This window comes from Pezoporus wallicus, unplaced genomic scaffold (genome assembly GCF_028554395.1).
Source record: "Pezoporus wallicus isolate ANWC-B61680 ecotype Strahan unplaced genomic scaffold, APGP_CSIRO_Pwel_v1 contig_3573, whole genome shotgun sequence".
Taxonomy (NCBI): Eukaryota; Metazoa; Chordata; class Aves; order Psittaciformes; family Psittacidae; genus Pezoporus; species Pezoporus wallicus.
Window position 1 is genome coordinate 682,704 of NW_026642425.1, and position 18,959 is coordinate 701,662.

General features: G+C 53.6%; 2 protein-coding genes across 3 annotated transcripts; one reads left to right on the top strand and one right to left on the bottom strand.

Moving 5' to 3' along the window:
* Nucleotides 1-1,686: 1,686 nt before the first annotated feature.
* Nucleotides 1,687-8,036, bottom strand: HERPUD1 (homocysteine inducible ER protein with ubiquitin like domain 1). The gene is made up of 8 exons (XM_057430429.1): nucleotides 7,905-8,036; nucleotides 6,907-6,984; nucleotides 6,729-6,803; nucleotides 5,548-5,669; nucleotides 5,083-5,205; nucleotides 4,108-4,455; nucleotides 3,279-3,384; nucleotides 1,687-2,657 (listed from the first exon to the last, which is right to left on the bottom strand). The coding sequence occupies exons 1-8, from the start codon at nucleotides 8,034-8,036 to the stop codon at nucleotides 2,490-2,492; spliced, it is 1,152 nt and encodes a 383-aa protein (XP_057286412.1). The 3' UTR covers nucleotides 1,687-2,489.
* A 4,740-nt stretch (nucleotides 8,037-12,776) lies between these two features.
* Nucleotides 12,777-17,570, top strand: LOC130610480 (partitioning defective 6 homolog alpha-like). Of its 2 annotated transcripts, none has more exons than XM_057430431.1 (3): nucleotides 12,777-12,965; nucleotides 14,050-14,272; nucleotides 16,742-17,570. In XM_057430431.1, the coding sequence occupies exons 1-3, from the start codon at nucleotides 12,903-12,905 to the stop codon at nucleotides 17,524-17,526; spliced, it is 1,071 nt and encodes a 356-aa protein (XP_057286414.1). In that variant the 5' UTR covers nucleotides 12,777-12,902; the 3' UTR covers nucleotides 17,527-17,570. The 2 variants fall into 2 exon arrangements, with proteins under 2 accessions (XP_057286414.1, XP_057286413.1); XM_057430430.1 differs by having other exon boundaries at nucleotides 12,782-12,965; nucleotides 16,739-17,570.
* The last annotated feature ends 1,389 nt before the right edge of the window (nucleotides 17,571-18,959 follow it).

Genomic DNA, 18,959 nt, shown 5'->3' on the forward strand with positions numbered 1-18,959 from the left:
GTGACAGCACACAGAATCATAGAATAGTTAGGGTTGGAAAGGACCTTAAGATCATCTAGTTCCAACCCCCCTGCCATGGGCAAGGACACCTCACACTAAAACATGCCACCCAAGGCTTCATCCAACTTGGCCTTGAACACCACCAGGGATGGAGCATTCACAACATCCCTGGTCAACCAATTCCAGTGCCTCAGCACCCACAGAGTAAAGAACTTCTTCCTTATATCCAATCTAAACTTCCCCTGTTTAAGTTTTAACCCATTACCCCCTGTCCTACCACTACAGTCCCTAATGAACAGTCCCTCCCCAGCATCCTTATAGGCCCCTTTCAGATACTGGAAGGCTGCTATGAGGTCTCCACGCAGCCTTCTCTTCTCCAGGCTGAAGAGCCCCAACTTTCTCAGCCTGTCTTCATACAGGAGCTGCTCCAGTCCCCTGATCATCCTCATGACCCTCCTCTGGATTTGTTCCAACAGTTCCATGCCCTTTTTCTGTTGAAGACACCAGAACTGCACACAATATGCCAAGTGAGGCCTCACAAGAGCAGAATAGAGGGGCAGGATCACCTTCTTCGAGCTGCTGGTCACGCTCCTTTTGATGCTGCCCAGGATACGGTTGCCTTTCTGGGCTGTGAGCGCACACAGAAGCAGGCTGATGCTCAGTTTCTCATCAGCCAACACCCCCAAGTCCTTCTCCACAGGGCTGCTCTGACTCTCTTCTCTGCCCAACCTGTAGCTGTGCCTGGGGTTGCTCCGACCCAGGTGTAGGACCTTGCACTTGGCATGGTTAAATTTCATGAGGTTGGCATCAGCCCACCTCACAAGCATGTCAAGGTCCCTCTGGATGGCATTCCTTCCCTGCAGCCTGAACCACACTTCCCTCAACTGAACCACACAGCTCAGTGTCATCAGCAAACTTGCTGAGGGCACACTCAATCCCACTGTCCATGTCACCAAAAAAGATGTTGAACAAGATCTGTCCCAACAACAATCCCTGAGGGACACCACTTGTTACTGGTCTCCAGCTTGCCACTGAGCTGTTGACCACAACTCTGTGTGTGGCCATGCAGCCAGTTCTTTATCCACCTAGTGGTCCACCTATCAAACTGATGTTTCTCCAATTTAGAGACAAGGATGTCGTGTGGCACCACATCACACGCTTTGCACAAGTCCAGATAGATGACGTCAACTGCTCTACCCCTGTCCATCAGTTCCATAGCCCCATTATAGAAAGCCACCAAATTGGTCAGGCAGGATTTCCCCTTAGTGAAGCCATGCTGGCTGTCACCAAGCACCTTGTTGATTTTCATGTGCCTTAGCATGCCTTCCAGGAGAATCTGCTCCAAGATTTTGCCAGGCACAGAGGTGAGACTGACTGGTCTGTAATTCCCTGGGTCATCCATTTTCCCCTTCTTGACAATGGGGGTGATATTTCCCTTTTTCCAGTCATCGGGAACTTCACCTGACTGCCATGATTTCTCAAATATGATGGACAGTGGCTTAGCAGCTTCATTTGCCAGCTCCTTCAGGACCCACGGATGGATTTCATCAGGTCTCATGGACTTGTGTACATTCAGGTTTTTAAGATGGTCTCAAACCAGATCCTCTCCTACACAGTGGGCCTAGGGTCTTCATTCTCACTGTGCTTTGCACAGGTGGTCTTCTGACTGCTGTACAAGTGTGGATATGAATACCTGCAAAGTTTTATTGGAATCAAAGCCCTTGACAGTATCAGAAACTAAAGGGAACAAAATGAAGTAACACAAGGGGGTTGCTATGCAGTAAGAATGCATCAAAACTGAATACAGGCACTAGACTGCTTTAACTTTGCATCCAAAAGCACTGAAGTTTACATCTTGCATAAATTCCTGTTAGAGCTGGACACACTCTTCTCTCATGATCTGCCAGGGGAAAATTAAGCCTCAAGTTTAAGCTGTCTGAATTTAGCAACATGAAGTTTAGCCTACAACTCCAACAAGGTAATTGCTTTAAGAAGTCACTGTAAGAGTCCTCCACTTCCAACCAGCAAGGGAATTGCATCATGCATCGTACATCCTTCATAGGAAAATATTTACAAAAATTTTAAACTATTGAAGCAATTTAACAATAGACCTAAAATCTGCAATCTGCTAATGCTTATCTAGCAATTTTTTTTTTTGAGATCCTACACTCAGTGTAATTTAAATAGCATTTGAGACATTCCAACAGGAATCACATTGCACAGAAGCAGCAATTTGCTTCTCTCACATTCTTGCACACCTGCTTAGAGCCTGTGCATTTAGTGCACAAGTTCACAAGGCCAAGCCTCAACACAGGCGACTAATAAATGCTTCAGGACAAAATTCTTTTGACTAAGGGCAAGCATCTCAGTCTCTAGGCTGCAATGACTTAAGTCTTCTTGCAGTGTTATTTGCTTGGTCAGTGAAAGCCAGAATTGTCATCCACTTTCCCTCCTGGTTTGCAGTGTCAGACAAGCAGACTGGTGACAGGTCAGTTGTGGGTCACTCCGAGCCCTTCTGGAAGGAGGGATGCAAAGAAAGTCTTGAAGAAAACCCACACTGTGCCCATCAGTGAAGGGTTTGTCTGCTGCAGCTCTTGTAAGCCTTGTCCATCATCAGGAGATGTCTCAGATTCATCGGCTCCACCTGCATTCTCCCCCTGCCAAAAGAAAGGGTATTTGGTGAATAAGGTAATTTCAGAAATGCATTAGAAGTATCAGGTATCAAACAGCATTTTGTTACCCAAATATCGCTGTCATAATATAAAAAGCTTGCAAGTATCCCAGACAACCACCACCAAGTCAAAAACCCAAGCTGCACACTGGTGTTACTGGTGAACTCACAGCATGTCCAGGAACACTGCTTAGGACAGACAGAAAGCACCAGGCTCAGGTGAACTGTGGATGAATTCACAACTTTCCTGGACATCAGACAGAAGCATCAGATTGATATGTATGACTGATTGCTTACCAACTCAAATCCTGCCACCAAGGTACCACTCTAAACCCTGCCTTCAGCTACAGAAGCTGGGACAAACCACTCTCCATACAACATCCTGAAGGACAGAAGCAACTAAGTGACAACATTCAGTCTGAAATACTTCGTAGAACAGGGGAATTAACAAAGAAGGACTCAGGCTGGCAGTTCTGCCCCCATGAAAGATAGCTTCTGAATAAAGTTCAAAGAAAAGTTGCTGCTACAACATGTCGTTAGTAAACTGAAAGTAGGACTCCACAGGTTTTCATGCTCATGGTTTAAAAACAAAATAAAAAGACAGTACCTGTAAGTTATTGTTCTGGTCCTGGTTTATAGCTGCTTGAGGAGGAGCATTGTCTGGGAAGGGATGAACTGGTCTTCGTCTAAATGGAAACCATCCAACACGGTGCCTGGGGAAGGCAACAGATTCATATTACTACTACTTAAACATTACTCCTTCCTGTTACACCAATACAGCTCAGAGCTGCAGACAGCAAGGTTAGCATATTAAGGTCTCTTTCTGCCCTAACCCAGCAAGCACTTTCAAAGCCTCCTGTTCACAGCAAGCCATGGGGTAAGAGTGGAAGGCTGACCATCATCTTGCACTCAGAATAAGCAGCACTACATCCACGTGTGTATCCAGCATGATGCCAGAGGGCCTGCTTGGTCACCATGCTCTGTGCACCCCAGCGTAACTTCCCTGTACTCACCCTAAGAAAAGGGGCACAAGGAATATATGAAATGCAGCACTCTGACCAAAACATAGGCCATGTAGACCTTCTTAAAAGGTCTGCATCTCTACAGCACAGACGTATAACCCACAAAGCAAGCTGTTCACATTATGCTTTAGAATTACCAACAGCAATTAATATTCACTCTCCTAAGACTGCATAGAGGTTGGCAGAACTGATCAATTGAGCTGCTCCAGCTTTAACTCTTAGACCTACTGGCAGGAATTCAGAGGCTTTCATCACTTGTTTCACAGGTGATCAAGGAATTTGAGAGGAGAGATTATCTTTCTCAGGCAAGACATCCCAAAGCACATCAGCTGAGGACCCATTATCTTCATTGTGCTTCTAAGATTTATCCCAACCTTTCTAATACAACAATAAATAGTAACACCATACGCTTACAGGTACATCAGGATACCGCCACCCATAACCAGGAGGAATCTGCTGACACTGGAGTAGAAATAAATCATGTTGACAAATACATAGAACAACGTTGCTGAGTAGAGCCAGTCCAACCAATCTCGATGGCCACCCTCCTCCTCTTCCTCCATGAGGTGACCCCCTTGTGCATTCATTTGCAAGTTATGGTTGGCCACTGCGTTAACCTGGGCAGCAGCATTCTGGTTTCCAGGCTGATTTTGTGCAGGAAATACATCTGGGAGAGGAGCCGGTGTTGTCACTGGTGCCACTGGAATCTCTTGAGAATGTTGTGCATGGGATGGGTCAGCAGGTGTAGCAGTAGAAGCCAAGCTGAAATCAGAGAACACAAAAGTAGAAAATAATGCTTAGTCAAACAATTTTACACTTAACACAGGCACTGAAAGTTCATGCATCTTTAAACAAGAGTCAGATTACATGCAAGTAGAAAGCATCAAGTTTAGAGGATACAGAAACCCCAGTTTCAGTTCTATCCATGACAATGGTTACACAGAAGTGACTTCAGGAAGTCAAACCAGGAACCTTTGACTTTATGAAAAACTTCAATACTTCGCAAAAAAACTCTTCAGTAATCCACAAATAGCCTGGAAGGCTCCTGCCAGTCTCAGCTTTACCTCTACTACCTATTTTTAGTCAGTGCCCCTCTGTGCTACTTTAAGCAGTCAAAAATATGGTGAAGAGCTAAGGTTTATCATCAGGATTACACTTACTCTACAGATACATGCCCTCCCAAAAGAATCAGAGCTGCAGATTGCAAGATTCAAAACCACTGGCCTAAACCAGAAGCCATACACCACATGATAGGTAGAGGAACATTCCCACACCATTCAGTGTGAAGTTACAATACCAACTACCATCAAAAGAAGAACTGCCAGCAGCTCTCTATTTCCTTGTGTTACAGTTCTACTTCCTACTGGTAGCTTTGGACAGAAAACTTACTATTGCAAGTAGTACTGTCTTGCATAGATCTGCTGAAACCAAGACATCTGAAGCATGTTGTAGGTTGTATACACAGAGAAGCCAGGAGCCACACTTTGGAAGGGACGTTGAGTTGTTTCCAGCCTTGGTTAAAATTTAAACACATTCATTAGCAAATACTGGACAAACTGCACAAGTCATTTATTACAGGCCAATGTAAATAGTTTCAGCCATTTTGCAAACCCTAATGCAAAATCAGGGTTTCCTTCCAGAGCATTAACGACATCTCTTTACCAACATGAATAAAGGGATGATTTCTTTCAATTACCAAGCAGCGCATTTTTTCTTCAGCTTCTTACATGTCCACTGAAGCTTTTATATATAATTTAATCATCTTTGACCCATATTCTGCGGGCTTAAGACAATATATGTGGCATAAGAAGCTGATATCCAACACAAAGCCAGTGTTTTGAAAGTCATATTTACCCATTACTGATTTCTGCTGAAGACTGGCCACCAGAAGAACATCTTGGTCTTTCACCATCTGAGGAAGGTACAGCTGGTTCTTGACTAGCTTCTGATGGTAACTTTGGCTGATCAGCTTTAACCTAGGGACAGCAATGCAGCGAGTGAGGTTTATTCAGGACAGCACATGAGCACACTCTTATAACTGCTACAGACTTGATGCACTTTGGCCTGCACAGTAGCTCCAGCACTGCCTCAGCACTGACACTGCTCTTGGGCTCCATGCCACAAGCACCTCCTCAGCATTTTAAAGCTCCTTAAAAAGTGACTGGCACATAAACCTGATTTACTGTTTACCAGATCTACACCTGTGTTTGTTACATTTCATGCATGCAGTCAGGTCCCATCGGGTTATAAAAACTGGAAGAAACAGAGGGAACTGTACTCAAGACAGTCTGACTTTTAGCTCTGGTAAGCCTGTACTTGCATACATAAACCACCACACACAGAATTCAAGAGCTGTTCTATGGCAAACCATCTGTGTAATATCCATATCAAAACTGGCTCACATCTAGCAACCATCAGACAAGGACATGATAAGCTCAGATTGCCTGTAAGGGGCAAAACAAACAACTCTAGACACACCAGCACATCTGCTTGAGTGTAAAAACTGGCTTTGGCCATTCGCACTGGAGAGTGGCGAGTATTCAGCTCAAGCACTGAGGCTCAGCTTCGGCTTCTCCACGGGCTGAGTCATTAATGAGAGCAGCTACAGTGTCCTCAGCTAAAAGCCTTCTTCCTCCCCCACACCCTGAGGGGAACCCACTTCCACTTTAATACCCTGCCCTCTACCCACCAGCACAGCCTCTGTCCCAAAGAGCCTCAGACATGGTAAGTCATACCCTGCTTAAAAATTAACTTGCCAGAAAGCACTTGTACTCTGAGCAGTGGGTTGCTACGAGATGAGTTTCAATATTTCTTAACAGATGCCATAAAAGCCTTTACTGATGAACTGTACAGTCAATTTTTCTAACTTTGCTTAATCCAAATACATTCTCACATTCCTTATCAAATTATCACAAAGTAATACTGCCATTACAGAGACTGCAGCACCAGTGAACTTTAGAATAGCTGTTCAGCACTTTCCTTTTTTTAATCAAAAGCCCAAGATTCGGAGTAGTAGATTCACTTAGTTTAAGTACCTCTACACTGGATTCTTGCACATGTGCAGGAGTCCTGAATTTGTATACCAGATGAAGAGCATGCAACTCCCCGTGCTAAAAATGAAAGGGGGGACATGTTCAAAAAACAATCACTTTTCTTGATTTGTTTCAGCACATAAAAGTTTTATATATATATTATATATATATACACACACACCTTTGGCAGCAATTCTCTCAGATAATGATGATCCAGCAGTAGTTTACCAGAATAAATCAGGTTTTGGTCCTCTTCAGGCTTTGGAGAGAGAAAACAAAGAACAGTATGATTTGCTCTGCCAAGCACATGCCAGCATTAACTGACAACTTGCAGCCAGATGGACAGAGGGACACAGCTGGAAGCACCCTATATACTAAGGTACATTGTGCACATGGAAATTCAGCTGATGAAAACAAGTCAACACTGAAGTGCAAGATTTACCGACAATGAAGTTTAAGTCAGTAGGAGGCTATAAAGTACTCTTTTAGCAAAGAACTTGGTTACATGCCACCTCCTTCAGAATGCCAAAAACATCTGTGCTGCTTAAAAGAGAGGTCTGAAATACAATCTAATCTGACCAGCACTGGAAGTGGTGGTATCAAGTCAACGCGTTACACCCCACGAGATGAATCCCGGCGGATGAAGATAAAACCCCGTGTCCTTTCCACTGCAGCCCAGCAGTGGGCGAAAGCACAATGACCCTAGCTCCCGGGAAACCTCCTCAGGAAAGCAAGGCAAAAAGCGCGTCCTCCTGCCGAGACAGCGATTGCGGGGCACCGCGAAGTTCGGCTCCTATTGTGCCGGCCCAGAAGGAACTCAAGCTTCTGCATTCTCACGTCTAGAATCCCAGTTGAGCAGTGACCGGGCTGCCTGCCCTTGGAGGAGTCAAGAGCTTGCGAAGGAAGACGCCAAGGCAGCGGGTGCCACCCGCACACCGCTCCTCAGCCCACAGCCCGAGGAAAGCCGTTAATGCATAACAGCGGCCGACCCGGAACCTGAGTTCAGCCCCCAGCATCCCCCGCGCAGGAGGGCGGCTGGGTGCGAGACACTTCGGAGGGTCGGGGGTAGAAACGGTCAGGGCTCGGCCGGGTGAGGGGAAGGCCCCGGAAGCGCACCCCGGGGACGCGGCTCCGCTCCCCACAGCGCCCGTGCGGCGGGAAGCGGCGTCGCGAACTCACCGGTGCACCGGGAACGAGGCGGCGCAGCTCGGCCTTGAGGCGCCGTACAGTCCAGGCGGGCTTGGCGCGCAGACGCAGGTCCGGGTGCCGCTGCGTGGGGCTGCGGACGAGCAGCAGCAAAGACTCCCGCATGGCGGTCGGGCGGCCTTAAACCCCCACTCGTCACCGGCAGAGCATTTTATAGGCCGACTGCGCGCCCCGCCCTGCCGCAGGGCTGCGGTGGCTGCAGCTGATTGGCAGCGGCGGGAGAGGGGAGAGGGACTAAGACGTGGACCAATGGGACGGAGGGCTGCGGGAGAGGGCGGTGGCGGGAGAGGTAGGAGCTGTTTGGGGGCCTACCGGTGATGGGCGGGGACTCCAAGGTCTACGCGGCGTCACCGCGACAACCGCGACCCCCGCCCAGGGCCTCGCTGGGCCAGGGGGAGCCGAGGCTGACCCGGCCCGCAACAGAGGGCCCGGCCTCGGCTCCGAGGGGGCCGGAACCGCCTCCGGGTGCGTCTGATCCTTCAGACACCCACCCCGCAGGCCTGCCAAAACCTGCGTCCATCGCTGGCAGCCCAGGAACGTTACCCCATGTCCCTACAGCCCGTGAGGCTCCGCGCCGGGCTCCTTCGCTCAGGGAAGAGCTCCAAAGTGCCGGGTCCTGACTTGGGTCCCCACAGCCCCATACAAAGCTCCAGGCTTGGGGAAGAGCGGCTGGAAAGCTGATCGGTGGAAAACGACCTGGGGATGCTGAGAGAGCTGAACATGAGCCAGCTTGTGCCCAGGCAGACAAGAAGACCAACAGCATCCTGGCCTCTGTCAGCGCCAGTGTGACCAGCAGGGTCAGGGCAGTGATGATCCCCCTGTACTGGGCACTGGTGAGGCCGCACCTTGAATCCTGAGCTTAGTTCTGGGCCCCTCACTACAAGAGAGACTTTGAGGTGCTGGAGCAGATCCAGAGAAGGGCAACAGAGCCGGTGAAGGTCCTGAATTACAGGTGTGATGGGGAATGGCTGAGGGAACTGGGGGGGTTAGTCTGGAGAAGTCTCAGGGGGGCTCTTATCGCTCTCTACAACTGCCTGACAGGCGGTGGCTGGTCTCTTCTCCCAAGGAGCAGGGTTAGGACAAGAGGAAATGGCCTCAAACTGCACCAGGGGTGGTTTAGACTGGAGGTTAGGAACAATTTTTTCCCCAAGGGGTGTTCAGGCATTAGAACAAGCTGCTCAGGGCAGTGGTGGAGCCACTGTCCCTGGAAGTGTTCACAAAAGATGTAGATAGGGCCGTTCATGACATGGTTCAGTGGTGGCCTTGGCAGTGCTGGGAACAGTTGGACTTGACGATCTTGAATGTGTTTTCCAACCTGGGTGATTCTGTGATTCCACCACACATCAACTTTGACAGCAGCACCAGTTTTAGGGTTCCCTGGCTCTGCTCTTCCCTCTCCCCTTCTCCTGCAGCTCCCTGTGGGGTGCTGTGCAAGCCAGATCCACAGCCTGGCCCTGGTGAAACATCACTTTTCTGATGGTTGTTTTACCAGATCTGTGTAGTTACCTCAACAGGTTTGTTGCTGACTTCGTGGGACAGAACACACCATGCTTCTGAGTGGTGCAAAAGGAGCGTGCAGGGGGGTTAGAGAAAGGTGGCAATTCAAGAACTTATCACTATTAAAAAAAAAAGACACCAAATGAAACAAAAATGTACAACAGCAGCTTCTGAGCCCTCCTCCTTCCTTTGAGATGTGATCCAGCACCGGGAAAAACAGCGGTAATGATACTGATGCACCAGGAGGGGGGTTTAGCGTACTTTAAGACAGTATCATAGGAATGTGAGATATCAGTTTTATCTGCCAGCGCCATGTATTTACTCTCCGTGTTGATCAGCTGCTCAGTATTCCTTGGCAGCCAGACCTGTTGCCCAGGTGCATGGATGAGTTTACAGCCAGGACTAGATTTTGCAACCAGAAAAGACACTGCACCATGGGGATGCATCACCTCACTGCTTCCTGGGGAAGAGCTGCAAAGACATGAGCTGAGACAACATCTGCTCCACAAACCCTCCACAGCTGCCAGGGTACATCCTTGCTGGGCTGGAGATCCTGTGCAGCATCCCTCCCCACAGCAAGCACTGCAGCTGGCCTCAATCCCCCTTCAGCTCTGTGGCCCCACCACACCAAGGAGACACTGTGTCAAGGACCCTGATCCATGTCCTGCAGCTCCTGATGGCAGTGGAAGAGGGAAAGAACAATGCAGTGTCCAAGCCTGCCTGTGCGAATATACCCCCTAAGGTCAAGGTGACTTTGCTGCTCGCTCAGGTGCAGCCTTTACTTGGAGTGCCCAGAGGGAGGCAGCTGCAATGCAAAGCTGTACAGAGGCTAGTGTCAAACAAGATGCTCCAGCTCCAAGTGTGTGTTTTGCTGGGACTCTTTGTGCCTGTGGACCGGTGTGCAGCTGTACTTGCAGCACTGATCCTGCCTCCAACTCCAGCTCCTCTACTTCTCCCTGCCATGGTCAAGAGGGACAGAGCTCACCCAGGCTGCCCACTGCATTGCTCAGAAAAACACTGGGAAAAGCACCTGCTGATGGGAACATGCTAGACAGCACCAGCATTGACCCAGCTTTGAGCAGGTGGTGGAGAAGAGACCTCCTGAAGTGCCCACCAACCTGCGTGCCAGACCTTAGCACATCCCCTCCAAGCTGGGATACTGAGCCCTGCCGAGAGCCCACAGCAGCCTAGAGCTGGTGGACCTGGAATTGTTGGACATGTCTGGACGTTTGGTAGCACATACTCCCATCCCAGAGGCTGATTCACAGCTCCAAGTACTAAGACAAAACAAATAACTGCCCCAATAACATCTGCTTAGTTCAGGTCTCAATTCAGGTTCACGGTGCAAAATGGAATGTGTGACCAGCAAGTCACCCCAGTGGCCTGCCGGACAATTAACTCCCACTTACCAAAACTGGAGATGAAGGGCTGCAAGCTCCTTTTGTCACTGGTGCCTGTGCAAATATTAACTCTGGTCTAAATCAATGTTATCTCTGACCTCAAAATGAAAAGAAAGCAAAACCCTGGCAGGTGGGAAGGATTGCTGATGAGTTCACAGCTCTGTGTGTGCCAGGCTTGCTGTCACTGCAGGAGGCCAGTGGGGGATATGGGGGTATGTGAGAGGGTGTCCCGTGGCCTCACAGCCTGCCGGGCTCCCTCTCTCCCCTGTAGTGTAGGGGAAGAGCTTGTGGGATCCACGGCCTGGCCCCGTGGGACCAGAGCACTGGTGGTGCCACTGCTGATGCAGTTTTGTGCTGGACAAAGGTTGCTCCACAGGCCGAGATGGGGCAAGGATCGGAGAACTGTGTGATCCAGAGAAGCCAGGCTGGTTTTCAGGGTTTGGATCAGTGTGTTTGTTCAGCAGGAAGCACTGCCCTTTGTAGCTTCATGGTAGGTTTCATGGTGCTGCTGTCACGCCCCAGCAGCCACCATGGCAGCTGCCTCAGAGCCTGTGAGCAGGACTTCAGCCTTGGTTGGTGACCCTGGTGCTGGCGGCACACTCCGGCATTGCGCAGTCAGAGCTGCAGCATGGGGGGGTTGCCTGTGTATCCCAGAGCACTGCTGTGCCTCCACAGATCCGGTCCCACCAGAGACACATCCTGAGGGCATCACCCATGGGTGCACAGGCAATACTAGGAGATGAGCATGTCCCAGCCCTGCAATGGTACAGTGAGATGAGCACTTTGCTGTACACCCAGTAAATTCCTTGCACACAGATGCCATAAAATCAGTCAGGTTGGAAAAGACCTTCAAGATCATCAAGTCCAACCATTACCCCAGCACTGCAAGGCCACCATTGGACCATGTCACAAAGGGCCTATCTGCACAGTCTGTGAACACTTCCGGGGATGGTGACTCTACCACTGCTCTCAACAGCCTGTTCCAATGCCTGAGCACCCTCTCAGGGAAGAAATTGTCCCTGATCTCTAGTCTAAACCTCCCCTGGTGCAGCTTAAAGCTGTTTCCTCTTGTCCTATCCCTTGTTCCTTGGGGGAAGAGACTAGCCACCTCTGGCTGGACCAGCTCCAGCACCTCAATGTCTCCCTTGTGGTGAGGAGCCCAGAACTGAGCATAGGATTCAAGGTGCAGCCTCACCAGTGCCAGTACAGGGGGATCATCACTGCCCTGACCCTGCTGGTCACACTGGTGCTGACAGAGGCCAGGATGCTGCTGGCCTTCTTGTCTGCCTGGGCACAAGCTGGCTCATGTTCAGCTCCGTCACTCAGTACCCCCAGGTTCTTTTCCACCGAGCAGCTTTCCAGCTGCTCTTCCCCAAGCCTGGAGCATTGCACGGGGTTTTGGGGACCCAAGTGCAAGACCCGCCATTTAGCCTTGAGGAACCTAATCTCATTGGCCTTGGCCCATCGATCCAGCCAGTCCAAATACCTCTGCAGATTCTCCGTCAGATCTCTCCCACCCAACCACTCAGTAAAGCAGCTCTTCCCAAAATGATAAATGCCGCCAGAGTGGTAACGAATCCTTCAGAAGTGCAGGGTGTGAATCCAGCAAGAACGTGGAGCCCGGGGCTGGAAACCTCGTACCACTAGCCCTCAGCACCACGCCCATGGCTCGGGTTGCAGAGCTCCGCCGGTAACCTCCTGCTGCCGGGACCGGCCAAGTCGGGGCTCCAGCCGGTGACACCCGCGGGACTCACCGGGGACGCTGCTGCGTGTCGGACCTTAGGGGCTCCGGAGCGGGGCGGGTGCCTCCACGGTGGGTTTAATTGTGCCGCTAATGAGGGTCCCGGGAGCAGGGCGGGGGGGGGAAGCAGGGGAGAGGTGGGGGCGCAGCTGCCCTAAGGCCCCGCCCCCGTTGCCACGGCGACGTTGTCAGCAACCCTCCGGCCACGCCCCCCGCCTCGCCTGGCCAATGGCGCGGCGCGCCCGACCTGCTGCCCGGTGACGTCATGGCCTGTGAAAATCCCCAGTGGCCGCTGGAGCGGCGCTGGCGGCGGCGTGGGGCCCGGCCCGCAGCATGGCCAAGCACCACCGCACACCGGCGCGCTCCGCAGAGTCCGTCATCGAGGTCAAGAGCAAGGTAAGGACCTCTGGGTCGGAGCCGCGCAAAGGCAGGAGCCACACAGTCACGACCGGCCGCGCCTTCTCCGCGCCGGTCAGCACACGTGGGGCGGCACTGCACACCGAGGAGCGGCGCGGGAGCCGAGCCGTACGGGCGCTTCGTTCCGCTCCGCTCCCCCGCGCTGCGGCAGCGCTACCCGGGGCCTCCCCGAGCCTTGCACAGCGCGGCGGCCGCAGCGTCCCACACCGCGGGCTCGGGCCCGCTTGGCGCAGTCGGTACCGGCCGTGTAAGCGCCGCCGGCGAGCGCTCGGCAGATGTTCACCCGCGCCGGTGTGCGGTGCCGGCAGCACTGATGTGTACGGGTGTCACCCCGGTGCGGGAGTGCTGTGCTTATGCCTAGCCCAGATGTGCTCTCACCCAGCTGCCTGTGCTGTTCCAGCACCCAGATGTACACCCCAAGCACGGGGTAACCCCCATGCTATGCGCATGTTCGCCCAGGTGTGCACCCCCAAGGTGTGCCTGCACATTCAGATGTGTGGTCACCTGGCCCATTCTTGCCCAGATGTGCTCCTATGCCCACTTGTGCCCACCCACCCAGTTCTGTGCTCACCCAGATGTGTGCATCCCCCTTGTGCACCCTCATCCAGCTGTGCCTGGGGTGCTCTGCCTGCAGAGCTGGGACCCACCTCGAGCAGCGGGAGCCTCGCAGCACTCCTGAGCCTCTTCTTAGTTGGCTTCTCTTTCGTCGTGACTGAGGGAGGCAATAATTAACGCTGTTGCTCACCAGGTGCTGCAGCAGTGCCTGTGTCGCAGGGAAGGGCCTTCTGGCAGGTCTGTGGCTGGTGGCACGGCCGGAGGGTCCTTCCTTTGCTACCCGGGCAGCTCTCCATGCTGTCACTTGGCTGTTCCGCTCCTTTTATCTTGCTTCTAGGACAGGCTCTGGCTGATGGATGCACTGCATTGGTACTGCTGGGGCTCTGGAGCCACCCATGCCTGGCTCTGCCTGTGCTGGGGCAGCTCTGCTCTGTACCCTGCCTGCATAGGTCCTGCTGGTTGGAGCCAGCCTGGCCAGCCTCACCCTCTTTCTCCTTCTCATCTGCAGTTCGATGCTGAGTTTCGCCGCTTTGCCATGAAGCGCTCTGGCATGGGCAGCTTCCAGGACTTCTACCGCCTGCTACAGACAGTGCACCAGATCCCACGGGTGGATGTGCTCCTGGGCTACACGGACATCCACGGCGACCTTTTGCCCATCAACAACGATGACAACTACCACAAAGCCCTGTCCTCTGCCAACCCCCTCCTCAGGATCATCATCCAGAAGAAGGGTAAGAAGGACTGGGAGACAGGCAACAGATCCGTCCTCCCCATCAAGAGACCTGAGCCACACTATCACTGCTTCCACATTTGGGCTGCAGCAGAGGTGGGGGATCACACACCCTCCAGCCACCACTGTGGCACCAGGAGGTGGTGGCACCAGGAGGCCCCTGGAACACCTGGAAAACACTGTGTTGCTCCCGTGAGTGCCACACCAGGAGCCCCATGCGGCTCCCTGCCCCAAGGCAACAGCAGCTATCACTTCAGCAGAGTTCTCGGGTGCTGGTTGCTGATGAGGAGGAGGCTCGTCTCCTCCCTGGCAGCCCAGGGGCTCACCCTGACCTTAGTGGTGTGTTCCCAGACAGCAGCTTCCTTGCACAAGAGCCTGAAATCACTGTGATAGCAGGGTGAAAATATCCCAGTGACAAACACCCTGGCTGCATCTCCCCTTCACTAGGGAGACAAGCCTGTCCCCTTACACTTGTTTTAGTAGCACAGAGGTTTTCCCGTGAGTAGCACCATCAAGCAACAGTGCACAGAGCCAGAGCCTGATCTCAAAGCCCCTGTTTTCCCAGCATGGTGTCCAGAATGACTCCATGTTTCCAGCTTCTGTTAGTGAGCTGTGTTACAAAGGCCCTGGGTAAGGGGTAATGCTGGTGGCTGGACCCAGCTGCTGTGCCAGGGTTCCTGAGCTCTTGCACAAGGGTGGTGCCGGATGCCCTGGACACATTTCCTCTGGGGACACACACTACTGGGCTGGCAGCAGCCATCCAGGCACTGAACCATGGCCTGTTCCTGGACCCAGGCTGCAGCACAGGGAGCTACAACAGTGCTGCATGTGCCAGAGGTGCCGTGGGAGCATTGCTCCTGCTCCCAGAGCCACCTAATCTGCTGTTGGGAAAGCATGTGGGGCCTGTGAGTGACAGTGCCGAAGTGGCTTTCTGTGTCCAGTGGGCAGCCACAGCCCTGGCACCATGCACAATGTGATCAGGAAGCAGCACCGGCACAACCCAGCACTGGCTGTGCCTGTGGGACAGCTGCCACAGGGCTGGCAGCAACAGGGGAGGTGTGTGGAGAGGCTGGGAGCAAGCCCTGGGTGAGTCACAGATGATTTAAAATGGATCCAGGTCATCCCGAGGCTGGGCTGTCGTTGAACCAGCTCGGGTCGGTGAGGAATGTGGCTGTGGAGCTGCTCTCACAGCCATGCACATGTGTGTGCATGTAGGTGTGCACCCACCAGTGGCCTCTGGGCAGCCAGGACTGCCTCAGGGAGGTAAAAAACAAAGGCTGCAGCTTGGTTCCTCTCTGCACTGTCACTCTACTGGGTACCTGGGGGGCAGCCTGGCTGGGGACACGGTGCTGGCCCACCTCGGCTGGGCTGGGCCCATGGGAAAGGCAGGGGAAAGCCTGGCACATCACCAGAGCTGCCGAAAGACTCATCCCTGGGGTGCTGGCCCTACCTGGCCCAGCCACCCCGCGCATCGCAGAGAGGAACTGTGTGCTGGAATAGCTGTGGGAAAGCCTCCACCGCCCTTCCCCATGCTAAAAATATGCCGGTTTGTGTGTGCAGGGAGATATTTATAACCCAGGAGCCCTGGAAGGCTGCTTGGCTCAGGAGAAACCCCACATCACCTGGGCTTGGGAGCATCCCCAGCTCCCTGCCGCTGGAGCAGGGTCTCTGTGCTACTGGGGGGCATCATGGGGGACTTGCCAGCAATGAAGCATCCAGATCAGAGCTCCCACATGGAAAGGGATGTGGAGAAACCAGAGAGGGCTCAGGGGATGCTCCCCAGCACCTGCTGAATGTGGCTGAGGAGGCAGTATGTGAAGCTAGGCTCCACAGAAGAGCCCCAGGAGGGATGGGGTCAAACCCTGTGTGGTGGTGCCAGATGGTGGAGTAAGATGCAGTGGCACACATCATAGTTTAGGATGTTCCTGGATCCCTGGGATGAGTCTCCAGGAGCAGGGGAGTCTCCATCCTTGGGGATGACAGGGCTCTGCAGGATGCAGCTGTGGCCACCCCTATCCCATGCCAATGATGGCCTTGCTCCAGAGAGGACAAGGAACTCTGGTGGTTTCAGGGACTAGACTTCTCCCCAGGGAGCTGCCATCACAGCAGCCCCTCGTGCAGGGGTATTCCCTCTCCCCAAACCCAAAGTGGGGCATGACCATGGGACCTGAGCAATCAGGGCTGGCAGCTCTAGTGTTAAGCTACAGAGTTTGGCTTAAAGTGTGATTAAGGCTGAATCACCAGTTAGATCCCTCTAATCCTGACCTTGTGTATGCTGGGTAATCCCAGGAGATGGGCCCAGCAGAGACAGGCTGTGGGGAAAGCCAGGGTGATGCTCTGGGGAGGAAAAGCCGGTGAGACCCGTGAGCAGGGAGTTTCTCCTGCTGGCTTCCCCAACACATGGGGCATGTGGCTGCATCCACAGGCAGCTGTGGTGCCTGACCCTTGTCCTCTTTGCTCCCTACAGCAGAGTCTGATGCCAGTGTCTTTGCCTCAAACTCCTTGCAGCGAAAGAAGAAGGGGCTGCTGCGCCCTGTACACTATCGGACCAAGACTCACCTCCTCATTGGCATGCCCCAGGACTTCCGACAGATCTCCTCCATCATCGACGTGGACATCCTGCCCGAGACTCACCGCCGTGTGAGGCTCCACAAGCATGGCTCTGACAAACCGCTGGGCTTCTACATCCGTGATGGTGTCAGTGTGCGTGTGGCCCCACACGGTGTCGAGAAGGTGCCTGGGATCTTCATCTCCCGCCTGGTGAAGGGTGGCTTGGCCGAGAGCACGGGGCTACTGGCCGTGAGCGACGAGATCCTGGAGGTCAATGGCATCGATGTGGCTGGCAAGTCCCTGGACCAGGTGACGGACATGATGGTGGCCAACAGCCACAACCTCATCATCACTGTCAAGCCAGCCAACCAGCGCAACAACGTCATCCGCAGCAGCAAGGCCTCAGGCAGCTCAGGCATGTCCACAGACAGCACCCCCAGCCAGCAGACCCCCAGCCCGGCCTCACAGTACCTGAGCAACTATAGCACGGCTGAGAGCGATGAGGAGGGTGACCTGGTCATTGAAAGTGACAGCGCACCCCACTATATCCCCAGGGGCTGCCCCAACGGGGGCCCCACAGACCAGCCCCTTCAGCAGAGCCCATCACCACACAGCTCCCAGGGCTCCCTCCAGTCCCTTGGCAGCCACGACGACAGCCCTGGCCAGGGCAGCAGTCAGGAAGATGGCACCCTCCTCACCCTATAGCCACAGGGTCCCGTGCCATCCTCGGCAGCCAACACAGGGTCCTGTGCCACTCTTGGTGACAGCCACACAGCCAGGCTGGTCGTGGGCCCTGCAGCAATGGTGGGGCCAGTGAGCAGGGGTGGAGGAGGGAGGGCTGCCCACTGTCTGTGTCCCCGGGAGCCCTGCTGCCCTCTGAGACCCCCGGCCTCCCACCCCCTGCATCCAAGCAAGTGGGGGTTTTTAAAGTGTTTTATCAAAATATGGATCATCAATTAATATATTGCAATGGACAGTAAAACCTTTTCTAGAAAGCACCTTGCTGGTCCCTGGTTCATGTCACCACAGGGGCTGGACCCCAGCAGCCCAATAAGGCACAGCCATCTCTAGGACAGCAAACAGGCCCAATGCCAGGGGATGGGGCAGGTGCATGCCCCACCAGCCCTATCACCCCATCCCATGCTGTGGCCCACCCCATTATGGACCAGCATGAACCTCTCACGATTAGCTCCACAGGTCCCTCGGGAGGACAGTGGTTGTGGAACCCCAGCCCTGAGGTTGTGGCTTTGCTGCTGAGCCAGGTGGACCAGTGAGGTCCACCGTGGAAAATGTGGAGGGATGCTGGAGCACATCCTCCACCTGCACATCCCTGTCCCACGGCACGTGTCCAGGCTGTCTGGGCAGTGAGCTTGGCGTGCCTCCCCTCAGTTCCCACCTTGTCTCCACTGCAGGGCTTTCACCACACAGGAGACACCCTGATCACATCCACAGGAGCTGGGTGGCACTTGGGCTGGCAGCAGCACCATGGCTGACACTCAGCCCCAGCAAATGCTGGATGGCACAGCTCCATTCTCCTCCAGTCCCAAGCCCAGGAGGCTCCCAGCACCTTCCATTCCTCTCTCACCACTGAAGTGCTAAGCTGATGGTGGCTTTCACCTTTGCTTTCCTGCTGGCCTGGCCCAGTCTCAGACGGGCACCTACCTGCCCAGGGGAAGGGATGGAGCAACACCCCAGCAGAGAGATGCTGCTGAGTCCCCATGGACCCAAGGGGGTGACAGGTCCTACTTCTCCTGTCCTGGTGGGAACAGGCCTGGCCATATGGCTGGCCACCATCTGTGGTGACCATCTTAACCCCGTCACCACACCTCCTGCAGCATCGTCCTTCAGCACCAGCACTAAGTGCCCTAGCCTTGCTCTGGAGGCAATGCTAGGCACAGGCATGAGTGTGCCCCCCGGCTGGTCCCCTCCGCAGGGAAGTGGGACTGTGTCCTGTTGCTTTCGCTGACCCCTGAGAACCAAGCCCCAAACCCCATGCAGCTCCTGTCCCGAGGCCCTGGCTTAGCCAAAACCTTGCAAGGCTGATTTAGTGTCAAGGGCCTGCACAAGCTCTCCCAGGCCTATAAACAGCATCCCCTCATCAGCGCTGCTGCCAAGGGCACGCAGTGGGGCTGGGTGAG